The 18,245-nt window shown below is 44.6% G+C and overlaps 4 protein-coding genes across 6 annotated transcripts; 2 read left to right on the top strand and 2 right to left on the bottom strand.

Annotated features, from left to right (window-relative positions):
* Positions 1–244: 244 nt before the first annotated feature.
* On the bottom strand, positions 245–5,469 carry LOC127300551 (serine/threonine-protein phosphatase PP-X isozyme 2). Of its 2 annotated transcripts, none has more exons than XM_051330679.2 (8): positions 5,161–5,469; positions 4,567–4,719; positions 2,127–2,189; positions 1,950–2,035; positions 1,761–1,836; positions 1,414–1,682; positions 732–827; positions 245–664 (listed from the first exon to the last, which is right to left on the bottom strand). In XM_051330679.2, the coding sequence occupies exons 1-8, from the start codon at positions 5,305–5,307 to the stop codon at positions 514–516; spliced, it is 1,041 nt and encodes a 346-aa protein (XP_051186639.1). In that variant the 5' UTR covers positions 5,308–5,469; the 3' UTR covers positions 245–513. The 2 variants fall into 2 exon arrangements, with proteins under 2 accessions (XP_051186639.1, XP_051186638.1); XM_051330678.2 differs by having other exon boundaries at positions 749–827; positions 5,161–5,466.
* Positions 5,470–5,971: 502 nt separating this feature from the next.
* LOC127303737 (putative serpin-Z8) lies at positions 5,972–7,913 on the bottom strand. The gene is made up of 3 exons (XM_071820967.1): positions 7,382–7,913; positions 6,512–6,780; positions 5,972–6,430 (listed from the first exon to the last, which is right to left on the bottom strand). The coding sequence occupies exons 1-3, from the start codon at positions 7,911–7,913 to the stop codon at positions 5,972–5,974; spliced, it is 1,260 nt and encodes a 419-aa protein (XP_071677068.1).
* A 500-nt stretch (positions 7,914–8,413) lies between these two features.
* LOC127300550 (amino acid transporter ANT1) lies at positions 8,414–10,691 on the top strand. The gene is made up of 3 exons (XM_051330677.2): positions 8,414–8,727; positions 9,472–10,116; positions 10,233–10,691. The coding sequence occupies exons 1-3, from the start codon at positions 8,503–8,505 to the stop codon at positions 10,614–10,616; spliced, it is 1,254 nt and encodes a 417-aa protein (XP_051186637.1). The 5' UTR covers positions 8,414–8,502; the 3' UTR covers positions 10,617–10,691.
* A 4,257-nt stretch (positions 10,692–14,948) lies between these two features.
* LOC127300549 (protein FLUORESCENT IN BLUE LIGHT, chloroplastic) lies at positions 14,949–17,976 on the top strand. Of its 2 annotated transcripts, XM_051330675.2 has the most exons (5): positions 14,949–15,108; positions 15,543–15,667; positions 15,883–16,042; positions 16,937–17,257; positions 17,596–17,976. In XM_051330675.2, exons 1-5 carry the CDS (start codon positions 14,997–14,999, stop codon positions 17,796–17,798), a joined length of 921 nt encoding a protein of 306 aa, XP_051186635.1. In that variant the 5' UTR covers positions 14,949–14,996; the 3' UTR covers positions 17,799–17,976. The 2 variants fall into 2 exon arrangements, with proteins under 2 accessions (XP_051186635.1, XP_051186636.1); XM_051330676.2 differs by lacking the exon at positions 14,949–15,108 and having other exon boundaries at positions 15,542–15,675.
* The last annotated feature ends 269 nt before the right edge of the window (positions 17,977–18,245 follow it).

Genomic DNA, 18,245 nt, shown 5'->3' with positions numbered 1-18,245 from the left:
AACGTTCTACTCGGCTGTATACACATCTAACGTACACGAGTTCTGTACACATGGATAGGCGCAATTTTCAGTACTCTTATAAAATTCAGATTAAAAAGGGATGAAAATACCAGAACTCACTTTTCAACTTCTGCTATAACTAACAACTACTTCAGTCCAGAAATAAGTGATACCACATGATGCTCTTGGAATAGTTTCACGCAAGCACCGATTCTATGAAATTTCCTACAACTGCAAATGCAACAACAGGAAAACAACTCAAGGCACACATTAGCATACCATTCTACATTCTAGCAAATGGACTTCCATGGGAGGAAGGGACAGGCATCAAAATTTTACATCATGTGCCCAGAGTGGCTTTCATCTACGCCACTCCCTTCATAGGCATTTCTCAAGAGCTCGAATGGGAGCTATTTTGGGAAGAAGTGGATACCGACATCTGACTTTGTTACAAACAATAGACCTGGATGGGGACAGAACAATCAATTTATACATCCCGAAAGCACCTCCTGGCTACTCTCTTGGAAAGCACGAGCTCGTCTGCTGCAATACCCATCTGCCAGTGCTCGGGTGCGCATGGAAAGGCAGCGTGTCACATGTCACGTGTGCAGCCTCAAAGGAAGTAATCTGGCGCAGGCCGCTTCGCAGGAACACCTCTTGATTCCTACAGGCACAGATGGACAAATTAGATGCCAGGAGTAACATCTAAAATATTACAAAGGTAATGGTATATGTCATGAGCACAAACATGTGGAGCGGCTTCAAATACACGAAACTGCTTATTCAGGTTCTCATCAAGCTCCAGGATTGCAGCAACATTGCCACACCTGCAAGTCAGACAATATAAAGAGTTGAGTATTTTGTGAAGTAACAAATAAAGCATAAGCTTACAGCATGCTAACAAAAAGGTACCGGAAATAAATACAGACTTGTTAACATATTTCTCCTACATAGCTTTAAAAATCAAAATTAACACAATATTTTACACAGATAAATCACTAGTGCTACTAGAAGAATTACAGTACAATTAGTAAACCTCTGCATGTAGTACCAATTCTCAAAAGCATCACAATGAACTTTTAAACATCTAAGTTTCATCACCTGTACTAAAAATATAAGGTACAGAGCGAGCATACTTACATACAAAGCAGCATTGCGACAACAGAATTAAAAGGTTTGAACTAGTAGTAGAAAAATGTGGAACATGTTGTGTCATTGATCTTTTATGACTTTTATAGGCCCGACACCCAGTTCCATTTCCTCAGTTCCCACAGCCAATATTATTCTAGCCCCTTTGGGTACATACCCTTATAGTGTACAAACAACCCATCTCAATACTGTCAACAGCTAAAATCTACAGAATTCATCATTATACTTCAACATAACTACTACACAAGCTGAATTTTCAAGTACCTGTAGCAATAATTAGGAGCAGACCATACTGTAACAATCTTGTTATTGAACATCCACTTGAATCCTTCCATGACTAGTTGATGAGCACGGCAAATGTAATCTATGTTGTTTGAGTGGTTAAATGAACTAACAACATTCCCACCAAAGAGGAATCCTGCACCTCGAGGACTTAATCCCCAACCATCTACAGCGTCCTCTGGATCAGACCAAAGGAGGTCACACATGGCACCATCATGAGGTACTTCTTGCTTGCGATCTATTACTCTTATCTGTTGGGGATACATGATAATCAAAACAAAGAAGTAGAATTCACGAAGTACAAAAAATAACACTGGAGAATTATTTGCCTGATCCAGTGTCGTGATAGCAGGGGAAAGACCTCCATGGACACTGAAGATTTTGTTCTCAATAAGAGCAGACAAACTGAAAATAACAAATGGTGGTGTCATCAATTCTTGTATATTTTAATTTAATTCAAAGAAGCACAATGACAGCCTCAAAGCAATACTACATGCAAAACGATATAAAAATATTACCTTAAATAGTCGAATATTTCTGTGCAATATCTCCAGACATTCACCGAGCCATATTTACGAAGACACTCATCATAGAAGCCATAAACCTGCAGCAATGCATGAGTCCAATGAATAAACAACAATTATGGTAAGTTGGTAACGTCACTAAAGGATATCTAGCTTGAAAAGGTCCCTCACTTGTGTGATCTGCCTGCTCTCATGATTTCCTCGTATTAAAGTTATACGATCTGGATACCTAACCTGAAGACATTTTAATCCATACAATTAGGGCAGAGAACTGAATGGCACAGAACATAACTTGAAAGAGAAAAAATCCAAGTACAAGGAGAAACCAAGATAAACGGCAGAGAATATCATGAATGAGCATTCCACCAAAAAGTAGGTTTATCAAGCATGCAGATTTCTCGTATATTACAAGTTCAAACACCCATAAGATAACCATTTCACCGTTGAGGTGCAACCTCACAGGAGAGACGGCAAAGTCAGTTACTATTAGAATAAGTAGTAGTATAAGGGCCCCCCTTGCTAAAAGGAGAACAAGAGCTGAACCCTGAAGTAGTGAAGGTGATTCCACCAAATTCAATTTCTATATACCTTTATTCAGTTTTAAGTGTATAATCAGCCCGGTCTAATTTGTCGTAAGATCATTTTGCAACCCTTGTAAGCTTAGCTGTCTTGTACTCTAGATGTACTTAAAAAGATAAATATTTCTGTTATTCACATACTGCATTTTCATACCATCTGAATCTGCGTCGAGTTCTTTTAGTGTAATACATCGCTCTAATCTGGCTGATGGTGATGAGTACGAAGGATGGATTAAAATGTTGTATATAACCTCATTGTATGGATTAAAATGTCTTCAGGTTAGGTATCCAGATCGTATAACTTCATTCTAGTAGCTCATTCTAGTAGAATGGTATGCTACACCTGTCAAGGCTAAGTCGATGCCATCGTATAACTTCATTTCTGTTTCGGTAAGGCTAAGTCGATGCCATCGTATAACTACATATACCTAACCTGAAGCCAACAAAAATGTTGTATATAACCTCATTCTAGTAGCTATATGTAGTTGTCCATCAAATATTTTTCTTTTCTAATTATCCTCTTGAATTCTTGGCCAGTAGCCTGATATGGGGATGTAATTAATACCTCTTGGCACACAAATGTAGCAATTGTATACTGATTGTTGTAATTGGTCGGTTTTTTTCTTACCAAGTCTTTTATCATTTAAGCTCATGTCTTGCATGCCAATAAGATAACCATTTCAGCCGGTCAGTAAGGTGTAGAGTTATCCTGAATCTAGGTAGCCTTTTACAGCTGAACTTAATAACAGTTACTCTCTGAAGTACGCTAGACATCAAATTTTACTCTCTGAAGTAAGTTAGACATCAAAATTAAATAATAGAATATCCTATGTAGCACCCTCAGTTCTGAAACAAGTTATGGCAGCCAAGCAACAGTTGATCTCTGAAGTAAGATAGACATCAAATTTTACTCTCCAGAGTAAGCTAGACATCCAAATTAAATAATCGAATATGTCTAACAATTTACAGGGTAACATAGTGCTGGCTTGACAGGTGTAGCATACCACTCCAGGTTATACGTATGTTGACATACAGAACCTTATTTCTTGCCACACCTTCCACATTGTACCTTTTGATGACCATCAAGTAAACAGTATCATGAGGTGTGGCAAGAAGCAACTCTTCTACAAGACTTGCTATAATTCTAGTCCATCCAATCATTTTCATCACTATAATGACTGGCTGCACTAACAGTTCTGATGTGAACCTAGAGGATGGCCAGACGCGTGGATTGAAGGTTTCCCAGAGGAGAGGAATAGGGCGGAAAGAACTTTTAGAAGAGCAGACTAAATCATCATTCCTATTTGCCAGAGAAGGAGAGGCGTCATAGACACAATGCACCCTTTTTTGGTGAACATGATTGCCACCTTTCTGGACTCCAGCCCTAATACTTCCCAACTGACTTAAATAGACTTCCTAATTCTCCTCGTTTCAATCTCTGAACCAATTCACTTAAGTCCTTGCCGACTTTGCAATCACCATATTCTTCTCCCTGGACTACAACCTGGATGCAAGTTTCATCATGAACATTTTACTGGCCAGCGGGTAATATTGTTCTTGTCTTGTCCCAGCACGTGTGTGCTGGTTGAGCTGACTGGCCTATGTTCACAATAGTCTAACTATTATGAGCTTAAAAGATGCAAGTTACAGAAATATTTTCCCAATTGTAGCTATGACTCATTGCAAAAATGAGTGTGTGACCATTCCAATTAAAAAAAAGGTAAATTAGACTCCACTAATGTGAATTAGTTCGCGTTACGCATTCTAGTGCCATAAAGGCTTCATAAAATTAGCTCGCATGTACATATCACATCAGCAAGCTGGGTGATAGCCTTTCACCATTGTTGTAAAAAAGGGTCTACTATACGAGGACCAGGTGGTCCAGTTAGGCAGTATAGTCAGAGTTACTACTAGGTCGTTTGACTGAACTAATGGTGGTTACCGTTTTCAGAACAAACAGATCAATAAGCACTACAAGATACACATCGGTAAATACATGGAATAAACACCTTAATGTTATCAGCAGCATTTACCTTTAATGCCAAAAGAAGTAAAAATGTTTCGACGGAATAAAATCCTCTGTCAACAAAATCCCCAAGGAACAAGTAATTTGTCTTTGGGCAGTCACCTCCAACTTTGAAAAGTTCTTTCATGTCGTAGAACTGTCCGTGAATGTCTCCACATATCTGAGTGGAAAAACGCAGATATTATTTTCTGAAATCACAAATATTTGGAAACAAGTAGACATATCAATCAATCAAACAAAAGCACAGCCAGTAAATATACACATCACTCCATCATTTTCCTTGGAACACCCAACAGGAATGAGGAACGTTTGCCCCAAACCATGTCTGACACAGGACATGTCGCATCACCTCACCAAAGAAACCCTAGAGCCCTAATCCAAGCACTAGGTAGTCTCAATCAGAGCGCAGTAAAATGTGGCCGCCCAAACGAACGGAATCCAAGCCTTCGCACACATCAGTGCATTCCCCAAGCACCCGGAATCGAACCCTAGAGGCGTGACTCGCATCGACAGCGCAACAACATTTGCTCCCATCGAAACGCTCCCAATCGAGAAGGGGGAGGAGAGGGGTAGGGAGGAGGCGCGGGGCGGGAGCAGGTACCGTGACGGGGGCGTCTACGCGCTGGACGTTGCTCTCCTCGACGAGGATCTCCATGGCCTTGAGGCAGAGCGCCTTGACCTCCGCCTCCGCCAGCGGCTCGCACCGCTTGAGCTGCTCGATCTGCCGGTCCAGATCCGACGTCCCCATGGCCCTCCCTCGAGCTTCGAGAAGCTTCTGGAAGCGCGGCGCGCGCCTCGCCCTCCCCTGATTCCCGCCGCTTCTGGAAGATTCTAGGCTAGGGTTAGGAGGGTGAGGGGGGAGGAGGCGCGTGCGGTGCGGTGCGGGCCGTAGTGACTGGTGGTGACATGTGGGGGCGAGCGTTTGGGGGCCGGTATGGTTACCTCACTTTCGATTCCCGTTACCGGACAGCTTTTTGTAGGAGTACCTCTCTTTTTTTGATAAATCTTTTTGTATTTCTTAAGAGATACTCTTAAATTTTGGCGTTGCTAGTAGCCGTAATCAACGAACGACACCTAGTATGCCCAAATCAATCTTAGTGCACTATAAACTCATTGAAGTCTATATAGGGTATAATATGATTTCATATATCAATAAAATGACGCCTCCAAATCCACAAAATAGACATATACACACCTTCTTACGACATAACATAAAATCTAACCAGATTGTGTGGCCTCGTAAAAATATTTTCATTAAGTCATTCATGCAAAATGTGTTTTTGGCATATAAGTAGCTCAATATAAGCATAACTTACTCGTCCTATAGATTCTATGTATGTCTTGGAAAATACTCAAACTGATTGTTCATGAAATTTGAACATTCTATGGTATGCTAGGCTGCTAGCTACTCCCTAAGAGGGGTCGAAGACGTGCCCGGCGAAGACAATGACGCCTATCTCCTCCTCCACAATGAAGTAGGCGAAAGGATGGTCAGCGACGAAGTCAACCGGGGGAGTCCTCTCGCATGCCATAACCTGCATACAAAGCATGCTGACAGCGGCAGCCTCGGTGCCTTCCTCGTTCACCTCGATAACCGCCTTGTGGATGACTTCATTCACGAGCAGTTGGTGCTCCTCCGTCATGTTTGACAGGTCGGCTGCCGAGCTGAATGGAAGTTGAAGGCCTAGATTTCTGAGGATGTCGACAACGTTGTGGTGGAAGGACAACTTGAACATGGGTATGCAGAAATCGCAAACATCAACCTTTCGATGAGGCAGATGCTCGTGCACGAAGCCTGGACGTGAAGCGAACGCCTCCAAAACACTTGGTAAGCCATCGTTGGCGTCCGGAAGGAAGATGCACATGGAGAACTGTGTGTTGGAGGTGAAGTTCAGACTATTGTTGGAGTCATGTCGGGAAGACGCAGTAGCATAAGGATTAACAAGTGGAGCACGACCGGGAAAAAATGGGGCAGGCTCCTTCTTGTACTGCAGTTTGAGCACCTTAAAACCGTCGTGCACAGCGATAAACTGCTTCTTCCAGCTTCGCATGAAGGGCACGTTGACCGGGTCGACGTTGCCGAGCCGGTGGAAGGGCGCGTTATGCGTGTCCCTCTTGTGGAAGGGCTGATCCCACTTGCCCTTGAAGTACACGGCATTGCCGAGCACGATACGGCTTCGTTCGGTTAGTCCCACCCCGGCCGGGATCGACCTCAAATCCACTCCAATCCCCCCGGTCAACGCGGCCGGGAATTTTTCCCGTTCCACCCGACTCGGTGCGTTCGGTTATACCCGGGCGGGATCCAACTCCGGCCCAACCCCTGCCAAAACCCACCATTCCACCGGGGAAAATACAATCTTCTCCCCACCCGTGGAAACTTTCCCGAATCGCTATCCACAAAAAGGCCCGAGTCCCCGACTCCTCGTCTCGCGACTGCGGTGGCGACGGCGGCGGCGGCGCGAGGTCCCGGCTACGATGGCCAGCAACTCCATGCGATCTGCCTCCACCCTCCTCTCTCGTCCTGATCTGCATCTTAGGGCCGAGATCTTGGGGCCTTGCTAGGGTTCAAGATCTCATCTCATGCGATTCATGGAGGAAGTCCGTCCTGCGGCTGCTCGATGCGAATGGTTCTTCGTCTAGCTGTTAAAAAATGCTGTGGTGATCGCCGGGGTTGCGAGCAGTAGGTTCTGCAGGAGGCTATGAGGATGATTCGGGAATATGAGGAGAGGGGTTATGGGGGATTGGGGTGATGGGTTCACCCAAATTCCTGCGGGGGTTAATCCACTAGGGAATTTAATTTCCTCCAACCGAACGAGGCCTACGGGTGTCTCGGGTTACCGAGTCCGGGTTGAGGACACTCTCGATTAGGCCCTTGGTGACGTGCGCTGCCCACGTGTTGATCATCTGGCATGCTCCATTGGGGCCGCCACGGAAATCAACTATGGATGCATCGGCCATGTATGCACCATCGACCATGGCCTCGCGGAACTCAGGCTTGAGCCGGCACGACAGGTCGGTCCAAACACCGCAGGCGAACGTGACACGCGGGCCGCCAGACCCGGACCGGTCACGCAGGGTGTCTATCGCCGCGGCGACGAACATGTTGAGCTCGTCGCGGGACTGCACGCCAAGGAAGCGGAGGATCTCGTCCAGGGTGGCACCGCGGGCGCCGGCCGCCACGAGCGCCAGAGCCGTGTAGATGGACAGCGGCGAGAAGACCAGGTTGGTGTTCGGGTACTTGTCGGCGAGGAGACGCGAGAGGCCGGCGGAGAGCGTCGTCAGGCCCTCAGCGCCGGTGCGGCCGACGGAAGACTGCCGCTGGTACCTCGTCGCCTCGGCTGCTCGGAAGTCCATCGTATCGTATGGATCGCCGGGTTCTAGATCGACGATTGTGGTTGCAGATCGGAATCAGGGAACAAGAATGTCTGTTTGGTCCGCGATCGCTTCCTGCCTACCGATGCGTTCTCAAATATTATATGGAACTTTTGTGAGAGATGTTTCGATGAATTTGTCGGTGTTGTTTGGGTGTTTCAAATGCTGCAAACTCGTGCGTGTTTGATATAATCTACCTCCATCTTGTTTTCTTTTGAAAACAATCTATCCGTATATCTACATATGGCCATATATTCCTCTAACCAATTTCAGATAAAAAAAATCCATATATGCCTCCCTCGTGCTCTTTCTATATCCCTCTCAAACTCTGACCAAATTAGAAACAATCATGCTTGCTTTCCTCGCGTTCTTTTTCTATCGCCTTTATCTATCCATCTCCACCCTTAGTCAAATTCAGATCAGAGGCTATATATAAGTCGCGCGAGCCGTGTCCCTCCCTCCCTCAGTCCCTCGTGCGCCAACGCAACTCCAAAAACCCAATTTTAGCTCTGCCTTTCCCTGTCCCGGTCTCGTCGCCACGCGCCGACCCAGGATAGTTGTTTTGCTGACGATGGCGGCAGAGGCGGCGCCGCTGCTTGCGCGGGAGGACGGGACCGCCGAGGGATCCGGGCGCGGCGGCTCCACGTGGGCGCAGACGCTGGGCAACGTGGTGGTGTCCATCGTCGGCACGGGGGTGCTCGGCCTCCCCTACGCCTTCCGCACCGCCGGCTGGCTCGCCGGATCCCTCGGCGTCGCCGCCGCCGGATGCGCCACGCTCTACTGCATGCTACTCCTCGTCAGTACCCACCGCTCTCTGCAATACTACATCATGCCCAACTGCCATATCTGTGCATCATGCCGAACTTCCTTATCTGTTTACTCTGCATCCTTCGAGCTTTACTCGTGCCTCGTGTGATTTGCTGTTTTTTCCACTTATTATATGCTTCCTTTCGACTTTTCTTTTTAGCTGCTCCAGCCTGCAACGCATTCAGTATATATAGATCGGGATTAGTTGTTCATGAAAAATTTCGTGTCATTCGTGCTTAGCTCCTACGTACTGTGATTGTCATCCAGAGACCCTAACGATTTCGCTCACACACGCACACGAACGAGGATGACAGAGAGCGAGAGCACACACAAGAGTTTTTGCGCAGCATAATGTCGGACTGCGTTTCTTGTTTCTCATTTTTCTATTTATTCAGAGATTACAAAGCTCTCGACAGAACGAGCTAAACCCCCGCATCGTTGGTTGTGCACTAGATTTAGTCAACAGTGATCACTTCAAGATCTCAGGAACTATTATGAATGCAAAAAAATGTCCACTTTCCTTGTAGATCATTGGCTGGGCTCTCTTCCTCTCTGTCAGCTTTTTTCGATCTCGCTCAACGGTCAAAGTATCATGTCGATCTTTTTTCTATTGCCTGTTGAGCATGTTCACTGCTTTCGGTTGGGCTAAGCCTAACAATATTTTACTCCTACATGAACTATTATAACTTTAGTTTCGAAAGCATCACTAACTTGTTATATTTACAATCTGAAGGTGGATTGCAGAAATAAACTGGAGGATGAAGAAACAGAAGAGCCACGTGATGTTCACTACACATACGGGGATCTGGGTGAGAAGTGCTTTGGGACAATCGGCCGATGCTTGACAGAAATCCTCATATTTCTGTCGCAAGCTGGTGGCTCTGTTGCTTACCTGATATTCATTGCTCAGAATCTCAATTCCATCCTTCCTCAGTTTATGTCGCCAGACGGCTTCATCTTCGCCATCCTCCTGCCTATGCAAATCGCGCTCTCCTTCGTTCGGTCGCTGTCCTCTCTTTCACCGTTCAGCATATTTGCTGATGTATGCAATGTCCTAGCGATGGCCATAGTTATCAAAGAGGATGTACGGCTTTTCGATCATCCGTTTGCAGATAGAAGTGCTTTTAGTGGACTTTGGGCGGTACCTTTCTCCTTTGGGGTTGCGCTCTTCTGCTTCGAAGGATTCAGCATGACTCTGCCACTGGAATCATCGATGGCGGAACGGAAGAAGTTCCGCTGGGTGCTTTCTCAAGCAATTGTCTGCATCATGTTTGTGTATTCATGTTTTGGAGTGTGTGGGTACTTGGCTTACGGTGATGCCACAAAGGACATCATAACACTTAACCTTCCCAATAACTGGTCTTCTTCTGCAGTTAAGGTTAGTGCGCTTTTCATAACTTATTTGGTGTGATAATTTGCTCAGACTCCTACATATGACTTTTCACATGGGTGTTCAGTTTATATCCAATCTTTGAAGAATCTATTAATTGACAGGTTGGACTATGCATTGCACTAGCATTTACATTCCCGGTGATGATGCACCCGATTCATGAGATCTTTGAGGCGAGAATAAGATCAAGTGGGTGCCTTCCGAAGCTTTCCCACAATGGCGGTGGCGCAAACTGGATAGCCTTGCACTTGAGCCGTGTCGCTGTGGTGATCATCTTGGCTGTGGTGGCCTCCTCCGTGCCTGCATTTGGGTCCTTCATCTCCTTCATCGGGAGCACGGTGTGTGCACTGCTCGCTTTCGTGCTGCCTACCGCCTTCCATCTGAGCATTGTGGGGTCGTCGATGAGCCTGTGGCAACGCCTGGTGGACTATGGTTTCCTTCTCTTTGGCCTGGTTTTCGCTGTCTATGGAACGTTCGCTGCTCTCTAGCTTGTTATACTGAATGAGGTCGAAGTGCCAAGGACTATGTTAATGTGTATTTTTTCAAGTGCAAATTATAAACCACATGACTAAAAATCTAACACAAATAAAGAAAAGAAAATAGCCATCATCTAAAAAAGAAAGGAAAGGGAAAATAGAGGTTGCGAAGACACTTTTGAAGAAAATTTATATCAGGGTTTCATTTGAAGGCACAAAGATATGAATCCATGGTGTACATCACAATACGTGCATCTGCATCGCGGTTCGGGATCAGCAGTGCACTCGTAAGACATGTTGGGGCCAACTTCCTCTAGACAGGTCCTGCATTTCTCGGGGGTACACTCCTCCATGTAGGGGAAGGCCGAGCCACAGCACCATCGACATTGATTTTAGCTACCTCATGAGGCGGTGGTATCCACTTAGCCTTGTTTGAAAGAGCAGGCTTCATGCTTTCAGATTTGCTCGTTGGCTTTCCCAGTTCTTTCAACTCCGACAGATAAGAAATTATAAATGTATGGGTAGATAAAGGGCTCTGGAAGATCTCCTCATGTATAGCTTTCCTTCGCGCCGTCCAGATCGCCCAAAGTGTGACAGTTAATCTCGTGAACTGATCATGAGGTAGGGACTCCAGCATATCAAATAACCACTGTTTTGCACTAGGCTCATTATTCTTTTTCTTTTTTTTTTTTTGCGAAGAGGGTGATATTGATATTAACCAAGCATCTTACAGATAAACCCAGAAAAACCCAGAAAAATACAAATAGGCCCTTGTCCTGGATTCCAGCTTCTTCTCCGACGAGATGCACGCGCCGCCGGCATGGGCCTCCGCTGCTCCACCGCCAAACCTTGAACTGGGTGGGCTCCCCAAACGGAGGGGGGGTCGACGAACCTCGGCGCCACCGCGCCTCCATCCACCCCGACGAGAACAGCCGGCTTGATCAACAACAACACCAACCTCAAGGACGTCAACGCCGACACCGCCATCACGGCCACCGGCGAGGGGAACACACAAACCGCAACTCCCCGAGCTGCAGACACACAGAGGACGACGGATTCGGCCTGGAACTCCACCGGAGCCGCCAGATCGAAGAAGAGCGCCGCCGTCTTCAAAAGGCCATCCAACCGCGCCACCTCCTCCGCAGCGCCGCCAGCAGCCACCCCACGCACACCTAGACTATGTACACGCCGGGATCCGTTGATTCCCCGTCCTCCCGCCGCCGTAGCGGCCGCCGGAGGGCGAGGAATCAGACGAATCGCCGGCGGCGACCTGGTCGGCACGGGTTCGCCCAAAAAACGCCTCCTTTCACTGTAGATGGGGAAAGGATGAGAGGTCCAACTCTCTCTCACTAGGCTCATTATTCATCATCATATGCTCCACCATCTCGCCATCTGCTAAAGCCCACACACTTGCTGCCACGTTACACTCAAGTAAAGAGTGTCTCCATGAGTCCAGAGCTCCACAGATTGAGCAGGAGTTAGACTGAGACATGTTGCGGTGTTGGAGTAAATCGGCCGTAGGGAGGGACTGCCTAGCCAAACGCCAAAGGAAAACTCTGATCTTAGAAGGAACTGAAGTCTTCCATAACAAACTCCAACCCTTCTCCTCTGCTTCAGAATTGGATGGTCCCGGATTTCCTTCCAGATAATTTTCTCTGTGTATCTTTGTAACCATCAACATGCGATATGCCGATTTTACTGAAAAGACGCCGCTCCGATCATAGTGCCAAGCCCAGAAATCTTGCTGTCTCCTAGTACATAGAGGAATACTCAATATTGCAGCGGCGTCCATTGGCAAGAAGAACTCACGAATAATCTCTTCACGCCAGGTAGCCTGTGTTTCATCAATCAAATCTGATACTAGATGTGGTGGATTTGGTTTAAGAGCCACGACGGGTCTCGGTAACCAATTATCCATCCAAATATCAGTTGTTGAGCCATCCCCAATTCTCCGTATCAGCCCTTGTATCATCACCCTCTCCCGTCCAAAATTGATCGCCATATCTGAGATGGGTGGGACCCCAGCCCGGCCTCAAGAATTGACGAGTTGGGAAAGTAAACTGCCTTCAAGATCCGTGCACTCAACGAATTTGGCTGTTGTAGGATTCTCCATGATTGTCGAGCAAGCAGACACAGATTAAACATCTCAATATCCTTAAAACCAAGACCTCCCATGTGCTTTGGACGTGTCATATCCTCCCATGATACCCATGCCACCTTCCTCTTCCCCTGTTTGCTACCCCACCAGAACTGGCGAATGAGAGAATTGATATGATCACATAAACCTCAGGGCAGCCTAAAACACGCCATAGAAAATACTGGGATGGCCTGAGCCACTGATTTAATGAGGACTTCCTTTCCCCCAGCAGAGAGAATTTCTCCAGCCACCCTTTGATCTTGCTCCAGACCCTATCCTTCAAGAATTTGAAAGTTCCATACCTTGAACTACCAACATCTGTGGGCATACCCAAGTATCTATCATTTAAAGCTTCATTTTCCACCTGAAGGATTTGTTTGACCATGTCTCTTATAATTGCACTTTACTAGGTAGAGCTGGGTGGTTGGATTGCATCACTGCCTAGCCAAGTTCTTTTTATTGGGCCTTTCTAGTTGTTATGTGTGATGTTTGTATCTGTATTTCTAACAGGCTGTTGGATTGGAGAAGGGCCAAAGTTCGCGTTTTTTTTTGTAAGATTTTGTACTTGTTATTTTCTGAAGTTTATCTTGGCGCTCGGTCAATTTTTGTGCCGTATGATCGTATGTCAATAATCACGCTATTTTTTTGAACAAGAATCACTTTGATTATTGCTTTGTGTATCAAGAGATGTTTCTTGGTAGATTGTGGTGGTTTTGCATCGATGGAAGTGATTGCTGGTGGGCTTTTTCCATATGCAATTGTGTAGATGTACAATTGGGAATGTGTGCTCAAATGCATATATACGTGCTATAAAATTTTCATGTGCATTTACACATATGCACATCTATGTGTAATTGTATACATGTGTGCAATTTTGAATTTTTTTATATATATATATTTTTACTTTCCCATGTCAACTTGTAACTAGATTTGTAATCTTTTTAGACTTGTTATTGGGCATTCTAGTTACGCATGAAAAATCCCAGAAAAGAAAACGAAAAAAATTCTCCATCTTGGATAACCTAGATCAAAACTCTCGATTGATTGAGAGGTAGGCATGTCTATTAATTAAAGGCTAGGGAAAAGTATTCTTAAAAATGTCTCAATACATGTAAACAACCTCCACTGATAAAATGCCTCCTTTCAAGCTCCTTTCATATATAATGAATGATTTTATTGTTGGTGTACGACCTCTCATTTAGAACTACGCACATGCATAAGCTACCCATTCTAGCCATATGGGATCACCATGTTAACAAAATCATGACATTGCAGCGTCTAGTGGTCTGTGTGTGTGTGTGTGTGTGGGGGGGGGGGGGGGGGGTGAGTGTTTCAGATGGTCCTGTCGAGGCTTATTGCACAATTGTCCCCGTCTGCCAAATTATTGAACCATATATAGCATTTACCTTTTATCATTTATAGGCGAAGTTGTACAATATTTGCAAGTAGTTTCCTTAGCTCAAGTTGCAATCGATTTTAGTTAGAGGGTGACATAATTTACACGGACCGGCAGTTAGCTCAAGAGTAAGACCCAACTCCTTTGGCATGATATGTTTGGTTTTGTGCATGTGTGTGAGTGGTGGGGGTAGGGGTGGGGGGGGGGGGGGGTGGGGGTTCTACAATGAGATGTTGATCTATGAAAGCGTATATTATTCAATAGAATAGAAGATTCTCCTAATTGATCACAATACTCCGCATATGAAAATGGATAAAATGCACCATAATGCCAAACTAAGTTTTTTGTGGGCAATTGTGGTCATTATGTGGGTATGTTTATGTTCACCCAAGACTTGACCTAAGACACCTGTATATGTCTACATTCTAGTTTGTGTTTGAATAAAATGCTACACAATATCAAGATTTTTATTTTGCGAGAATATGTGAATGCTCTTCTTTTGTAAGCAAAGCTCATTTTGCGCTTGCTAAATTATATTATGCTGAGATTTTTTATATGAATGCTCTTCTTCTATGAGCAAAGCTCATTTTGCGTTTGCTAAATTCTGTGACCCTTCTATCACTACTATGAAAATGAGACACAAACGCAGGTAAGAGTAGGTTAGGCCGATTGGAGAAGCTGGATTATTATCCATCTCAATGCCTAAGGCAGAATCTAGGAATATGATGGAACCAAGCCAAGATGTACTACTTTCACCTTTCCTGGGCTTATGTGCAAAATGAACAACTAAGGCACTTTATCATCATCCCGAAGAGACATCCAACGAGGCAAAGGGGAGGAGATTTTCCTTATCCTCCTGATGCCGCTTCTCATGCGCCTCTCCCCACCGGCGGCGGCGCCGCCGCCGCCGTACCGGCGAAGCTCCGGCGGATATATTAGACGAGCCAACGCCGTCCTCTACGAGACCTCTGGTGAGTTCTCGTCTCATCCTCTCCACCTGCATTGCTGATTGCTCGTATTATTCTCTCGTTTCCGTACGGTGGTACATCCCTGAGTGATGGCGACTGCCCGCTTGCCTCTAATGCCTTCCGGCGTTGGATTGGAGACGTATTTCGTTGATTATATTCGATTTAGGTACGCTAGCCATTTCATGATTCGTTTGTATGACCATTTCAACTTCTTACAAATGCTGAAGGAGCAAAACGTTTAGCCATAAATTGTCTCATTAGCACAAGTTATAACTACATCGATGTTATTATGTATCCTAAAAATGGGACCTGGGTGCCTTGTCAAGAGGAAAGAGCGAATGTTTCTTCTTCTACTTCTTCATGTCCTGTAACGATTTTTTGTTGGTGTTGAGGGGGTATGTAACGATAGCTGACATGTAATGAAATTTGTCCTGCAGAGCGAGTGTTTCCTTTAGCTAGATGTGCCTCGTCATCAACTGACCACGCTCGTACTAGCAGTGACGACTTCAATATAGCTAATGGATATGGTCATTTTCTTATCAAGTCTACATCTGATCTTCAGGTATGATGGTGAGTCCCTTGGTCTATTTTTTAGTATCACAAAAATAATTGAACCAAACCTTTGACTGAATATAAGGCTGAATTAGGCCTTGGTTTTTAGTCACTTCAAATGTCTTTCAAACAGATTTGTGTTCTTTCAGTTCTCAGCCACTGCCTGCAGACAGTTCTGTTGATGTCTCATGTATAACATTATACAACTTCCTTTGGTTTTTGCAGACAGCTGTATCTTCTTGTTTCGGGAAAGCATTTGTCGTCAGCAGTGCTGTCATGCTTGTTCTGCCACCCAGCTGCTTCGCAGAGCAATGTGAGCCGGGGTACTCTCTTCCTAACATGCCCCTGCTGTTTGCAATAGCCATGGTTGGCGCTACTGTTGGAGGTAAAGTCATCATGCTTTGAACTAAAAAGATATAGGTACTTAGGGAAGTGTTTGCGCCTAGCAAACTAACTTCATTTTCACCCCAACAATACGTAAACTATAATATTCTTACATATGTATTTTTGTTTTCTAGTACTTCATGGACAACTTAAGCCGTTATGAATATCTGAAGAAAGACATGCCAAACATGAATTGCTTATACTTTCAGTAGAAAAACATCAAGGGGTTTGCTAATCAAGCATTTACGTGTGTGTTTTACTCTTTATTTCTTAGATGACAATGGCATTTTGCTTAATTCATGAAATATGTCTAGGTTCTTTACCAGCCTATGAGTTTAAGTAGACTCAGTGCTACCTGAACTGAGGTCTAACGTCCTAAACATAGATAGAGGTTTTGTTAGCATTTATACATATACTAAAATTGAGGACCTTTCCAGGAGGATGCTTCTTTTAGGTACGCGCAACGATGTAATAGCTAGTCTTGCCTTTGACCTTCAGGTCCTCAATATTGTTCTATTTTTTGTTTCTTAATGAATCAGCAGAGTGCCTGCCTTTCCTGTAAAAATACTATTTGTACACATCTAATCCAAATATCCTATCTTGTTTTCACACATTCAATAAGTTTCAGTTTATTGTATATGAAAATAATTTGGATGTAGCCGTAAAGACCCGAATTCCTACCGATTATTTGAACAGTTACTATTTGTCTGTGTGACAGTTTTTTCTGATGGTCATTTCCCCATCATTGCTCTTGTTTGCATAAAGAATCAGATAGTTGGTAGTTCAGGCTACCTATTTCCCCTCGATTATTCTGTAATTCTCGTTATATATATGACTTTCCTGGTAACTATCCAAGATTTTCCACGTTATATTGAACAATTCAGAAATCCTGTAGGGCTCCTTGCGAGACAAAGGAAAGGAGAGCTTAAAAAACTGAATGATCAACTACGTCAGATAAACGCTTCACTGAGAAGACAAGCCAAGATCGAATCTTATGCTCCTGCTTTGAGCTATGCACCAGCTGCTAGTAAGGTGCCAGAATCAGAAGTTATTGTTGATCCTCACAAACAGCGCCTAATTACATATCTGAGGACCGGGAAGAACTACCTGAGAAACCAAGCTCCCGACAAGGCATTTCCTGAGTTTAAGGCAGCTCTTGATCTTGCACAATCTTTGGGTGATCATGTTGAAGAGAAGAAGGCTGCACGGGGATTAGGTATGTTCTTCGTTGTTTGACATGAATTTCATTTATTGTTTACTTGCACACACATTTCAAACTGAATGCACTGTGACGCATCCTTCATTGTCTAGGAAGCCCAGCAGAATTACTTCTTCCCTAAATTTTGTAAAAAAGCTGAACATGGCAATAGTAGTTCAATCATGATAAATACGTAAACATTTTTTTTCATCGGTTTTAGCAGTAAGCTGAATCATATAAACACGGCCATGAGGTGTCATTACTCAGTGTGTTACCGGGCATTGCTGATTGAAATATTATGATGCCCATTTTATTTTTGCAACACCCAAATAATGGAGTTACTTTGCTTTGACCAGGAGCATCATTACAAAGACAAGGAAATTACAAAGAAGCAATAAAGTACCACTCAATGGTACTCAGCATCTCCAAGATGACCGGAGAGGATTCAGGTGTCACTGAGGCGTACGGAGCAATAGCCGATTGCTACACCGAACTTGGTGAGCTCGAGAAGGCAGGCAAGTTCTACGACGAGTACATTGCAAGATTGGAGAATGACTAAAACCAAGAGTGAGTGTGTATGTTATCTGCGAGAGACAAACACAGGCTAATATTTTTGTTCTTCAGTAGTTATGTGATGTATTGTAAATGTGCAGTTCCCGGCCTTAAATTCAGGATTACTATTGTAACTTTGAAGTTGTTTTTGATCAATAATGTGAGATTTTGTTTGGCCCAGATCAGTACCAATGTACCATGCAGTGTAGCTATTTTCGTAGTGCTGGTTTAATTTAAGTACACACCCTTTCGATATACTCGAAAGAAGCTTTCGCCAGCAAGCCCAAAAGTTAAAAGAAAGAAAGTACAAAAGAAGCTAATGCCGACGATCAACGAAAACGAAGGCAGCCCGCAATTGCTGCACCGTCCGGACTTCCTAGCACACTGAATTGCCGCATACCAAATAACACCTTCAACAAGGAAGCGACGCTGACGTCGTTGCTGCCTGGACTAC

Source organism: Lolium perenne, chromosome 5, assembly GCF_019359855.2.
Source record: "Lolium perenne isolate Kyuss_39 chromosome 5, Kyuss_2.0, whole genome shotgun sequence".
NCBI classification, from domain to species: Eukaryota; Viridiplantae; Streptophyta; class Magnoliopsida; order Poales; family Poaceae; genus Lolium; species Lolium perenne.
This window is presented reverse-complemented; position numbering and strand designations above follow the sequence as displayed.